At 72.3% G+C, this 3,845-nt stretch overlaps 1 protein-coding gene across 1 annotated transcript; it reads right to left on the bottom strand.

Annotated features, from left to right (window-relative positions):
* Positions 1 to 1,019: 1,019 nt before the first annotated feature.
* On the bottom strand, positions 1,020 to 3,234 carry LOC113941692 (zinc finger protein 467-like; the record flags this gene model as incomplete). The annotated part of the gene is made up of 4 exons (XM_027632829.1): positions 3,141 to 3,234; positions 2,962 to 3,021; positions 2,771 to 2,851; positions 1,020 to 2,458 (listed from the first exon to the last, which is right to left on the bottom strand). Coding segments are annotated over exons 1-4 (1,614 nt in total), but the record flags the coding sequence as incomplete, so codon positions are not given.
* Between the last annotated feature and the right edge of the window lie 611 nt (positions 3,235 to 3,845).

Here is a 3,845-nt window from a genome sequence, read left to right as displayed (position 1 = left end):
GTCCCCCCCCGGCCCCGGAATGTTCCATAAAAACGGGTTTATTGACATTTCGGCCCCCGGCAGAGCCACGGCAGGGACACCGCCCTTCCCTGGGCCGGGGTCCCCCCGTGTCCCCCCCACCGGCGCTCAGCCGGGGGTTCGGCCACCCCAGAGCCACGGGCGGGAGAACGGGCCGGAATCCTGTGGGGGTCCCCCCCGATGGGACCCCCGGGGCATCCCGGTGCTCAGGATGCGGCACTGGCAAACACCAGGTCCCCGGGCACATCCTGGCACATCGCAGTGCCCAGGACTCACCGCCGGCAGCGGCTGGAGCCACCGGCATGTCCTGGCACATCCCGGCACATCCCGGTGCTCGGGGTGCGGGGCTGGAAGCCGCCAAAGTCCTTGGCACCCCCTGACACATCCCAGTGGAGGGTGCCAAGGATGCAGCACTGGCAGTCACAGGGAACCAGGCACATCCCAGTGCTCAGGTTGCACCACTGGCAGCTACCAGGTCCCTGGTATGTCCCAGTGCCAGGACTCACCACTGGCAGCCCTCAGAGCCCCTGCCATCTCCCAGCACATCCTGGTACTCAGGATGCACTGCTGGAAGCCACAGAACCTCCTGGCACATCCTGGCACATCCCAGTGCCCAGGATTCAGCACTTGGCATCTGCTGGAGACTCTGGCACCTCCTGGTACTGAGGACACATCACCGGCAGCCGTAAGGACCCCTGGCATATCCCAGTGCTCGGGATGCACTACTGGCAGCCACTGGAACCCCTGGCACCTCCCAGTGCTCAGGATGTGGCACTGGCAGCCACTGGAACCCCTGGCACCTCCCAGCACATCCCAGCGCTCAGGATGTGGCACTGGCAGCCACCAGGCCCCCTGGCACATCCTGGCACTCAGGGGCAGAGAGTGGTGGGCTCTGGCCAGCCCAGCTGGGGCCCGGCGATGCCAGTGCCAGTCCCTGTGCCCATCCCAGCGCTGGCGGCGGTGCCGGTCCCCGTGCCAGCGGTGCCCGTCCCGGTGCCAGCGCGGCTGTGGGTGCGCTCGTGGCGCTCCAGGTGAGTCTTGCGGGTGAAGCCGCGGCCGCAGCGGGCGCAGTGGTGGGGCCGCAGCCCGGTGTGCACGGCCTCGTGCCGGCCCAGGTTGGTCTTGGAGCTGAAGCGGCGCCCGCAGCGGGCACAGGCGTGGGGCCGGGTGCCCGTGTGCACCAGCAGGTGCCGCGCCAGGTGCGCCTTGCGCCCGAAACCACGCCCGCACTGCGGGCAGGAGAAGGGGCGCTGGGCGGGGGGCGCCTGCGGGGCGGGCTGGGGGTCCTGGGCGGGGGGCACCTGGGACACGTGCTGGGGGAAGGGGTGCTCAGTGCCGGGCATCTGCGACAGGCGCTGGGGGTCCTGGACACCGGGCACCTGTGGGGGCTGCAGGAGGTGCTGGGGGTCCCGGGCACCGGGCACCTGTGGTGGGTGCTGGGGGTCCTGGGCACAGCCGTGGCCACACTCGGCACAGCCCAGGGGTCGGTTCTCCAGGTGCTGCCACAGGTGTGGCACCGGGCTCTGCTTCCAGCCGAGGCTCGTCCCGCACTGGGGGCAAGGGAGGGGCTTCTCCTCGGCGGGGACATCCCCGTCCTCATCCCGGTGCCCATCCAGGTGTCCGTTCCCGTCCCCCGGCGCCGGCCCCGTGTGCAGCCGCGGGTGCGACGCCGGGCTCTGCTTCCAGGCGAGGCCCGTCTCGCACCCCGGGCAGGGCGGCGGCTTCTCCTCGGGGGGCACCTCCCCGTGCCCGTGCCCCTGGGCGGGCTCCCCGTGCAGGCGCAGGTGGCGCAGGAGGTGCTGGCGGTGGGCGAAGCGGCGGGCGCAGCGCGGGCAGGGGTGCGGCCGCTCCCCGGTGTGGGTGCGCAGGTGCCGGTCCAGGTGGGTTTTCTTGCGGAAGCGGCGGGCGCAGCGCGGGCAGGGGTAGGGCCGCTCCCCGGTGTGCGTGCGCAGGTGGGAGCGCAGGTGGATGCGCTGGCGGAAGCGGCGCCCGCAGTGGGGGCAGGGGAAGGGGCGCTCGCCCGTGTGCACCCGCAGGTGCCGCGTCAGGTGCGCCTTCTTCCCGAAGGCCTTCCCGCACTGCGAGCAGGAGAAGGGCCGCGGGGCGGGCTGGGAGCGCCGCTCGTGCCCCACGGGGACGGGGCTCATCCCGGGGCACATCCCGATCCCGGGGCCGATCTCGATCCTGGCGCCGAAGCCGATCCCGATCCCGGAGCCGTCCAGGCGCTGCCCCAGCCCCCAGGTTGGCAGCACCCCGTACCCCAGCTCCTCCGGGCACGGCTCCTCCGCTTTGCAGGCGCCGGCGATTCCCGGCGTCCCGGCGGGATCGGGGGGGACGGCGCCGGGAAGGGGCTGCGGAGTCAGTGGGGCCTCGGCTCCGGCCGCCCAGGCCTCGTCCTCCTCCTCCTCCTCCACCTTCACCTTCCGCACCAGCCAGTGCCCTGCGGGGACACGTGGGGAGACATGCCAGGGATGGGATGTCCCGGCACGGCCACCAGCACTGGGACACGGTGACCGTCACCCCAAGGACTTAGAGCTGCCACTGGCCCACAGACACAGTGACTGTCACCCAAGGACCTGGAGCTGCCACTGGGACACAGTGACCATCAAGGCCAGTGGCACCAGGGACACAGTGACCACCACCCAAGGACCCAGCACTGCCACCAGCCCCAGGACAGGGTGACAGTGACCGTGTGGCCCCAGTGTTCCCAGGGGACCCCGGGCAGTGCCGGTGTCACAGCCGTGTTCCTCACCTGAGCCGTGGAGCTCCGGGTCCTCCAGGTTGTCCCCATCACCTTCAGGGGTCACCTCCACCTTGGGGACCACTGGCCACACTGGGGGGACAAGGGGCACAGCCAGGTCTCCCCCCTGCTCCAGGGCAGCCCCAAGTACCCCGGGACCACCCTGGTGCCCACCTGACACCCCCCAGGACCCCGGTGCTCACCTGAGCTGGCACATCCTGGTGCCTCCATCTCCTCCAGCTCCACCTTGGCCACGGCGGGACCTTTGGGGGGGGGGGGGGGGTAGCACCGGGTGAGACCCCTAGACCCGAACTGGGGATCCCCCTGAACCCCCCCTCAGGGGGTTGGGATCCCCGGGATGCCCAGGACCCCCAGCACATACCCAGGGCACAGTGGGGGTCGACGCTGTCCTGCATGGTGGGTCCAGGGGGTTCAAGGAGGGTTCGTGGGGGTCCGGGGGGTCCCGTGGGGTGCGGGGTCCGGGGGTCCTGTGGGGTGCGGGGGTCCGGCGCTCAGCAGGGCTGGGGATGGGCAAGAGCCGTGGGCTCGCTCGGGGGGCCAGGGGTCCCGGGGAGACCCCAGCCAAGGGATGGGGATCCGGGGGCGTGCAGGGGGTCCCCACCAGCCCTGACCCCTCCCAGCAAAGAGGGGAAGTCTCGGGCCCCCCTATCCCGGGGACACGCCCGGGGGTCCCCCACCGGGGGGGTTTCCCCGTCCTGGTTCCCCCCAGCAGCTCACAGCCCCCCCGCCCCTTCTCCGACCCGCGCGGCCCCCCCGGAACCCCACCCAAACCACCCCCGCCCCTTCGGTCCCCCCGCCACTGTCCCCCAGCCTCCTCAGTCCCCCTCAGTCCCCACCGAAGCCTTTTTGTCCCCCACTGTCACCCCCACGCCCTTCCCGTCCCCGCCCCCCCATCCTGCACCATCCCCCCGGTCCCCCTCGCCCTTCCTGCACCGACCCCCCCCGGTTCCGGTCGCGGCCCTGATCCCGATCCCAGCCCCGACCCCGATCCCAGTCCCGATCCCGGTCCCGGTCCCGGTCCCCCCGTACCCGTGGCCTCGGGGCACCCCCGGCCCCACCGGCTCCG

The sequence above is a fragment of the Corapipo altera genome, unplaced genomic scaffold (assembly GCF_003945725.1).
Source record: "Corapipo altera isolate COAL_440 unplaced genomic scaffold, ASM394572v1 60484, whole genome shotgun sequence".
NCBI lineage: Eukaryota > Metazoa > Chordata > Aves > Passeriformes > Pipridae > Corapipo > Corapipo altera.
This window is presented reverse-complemented; position numbering and strand designations above follow the sequence as displayed.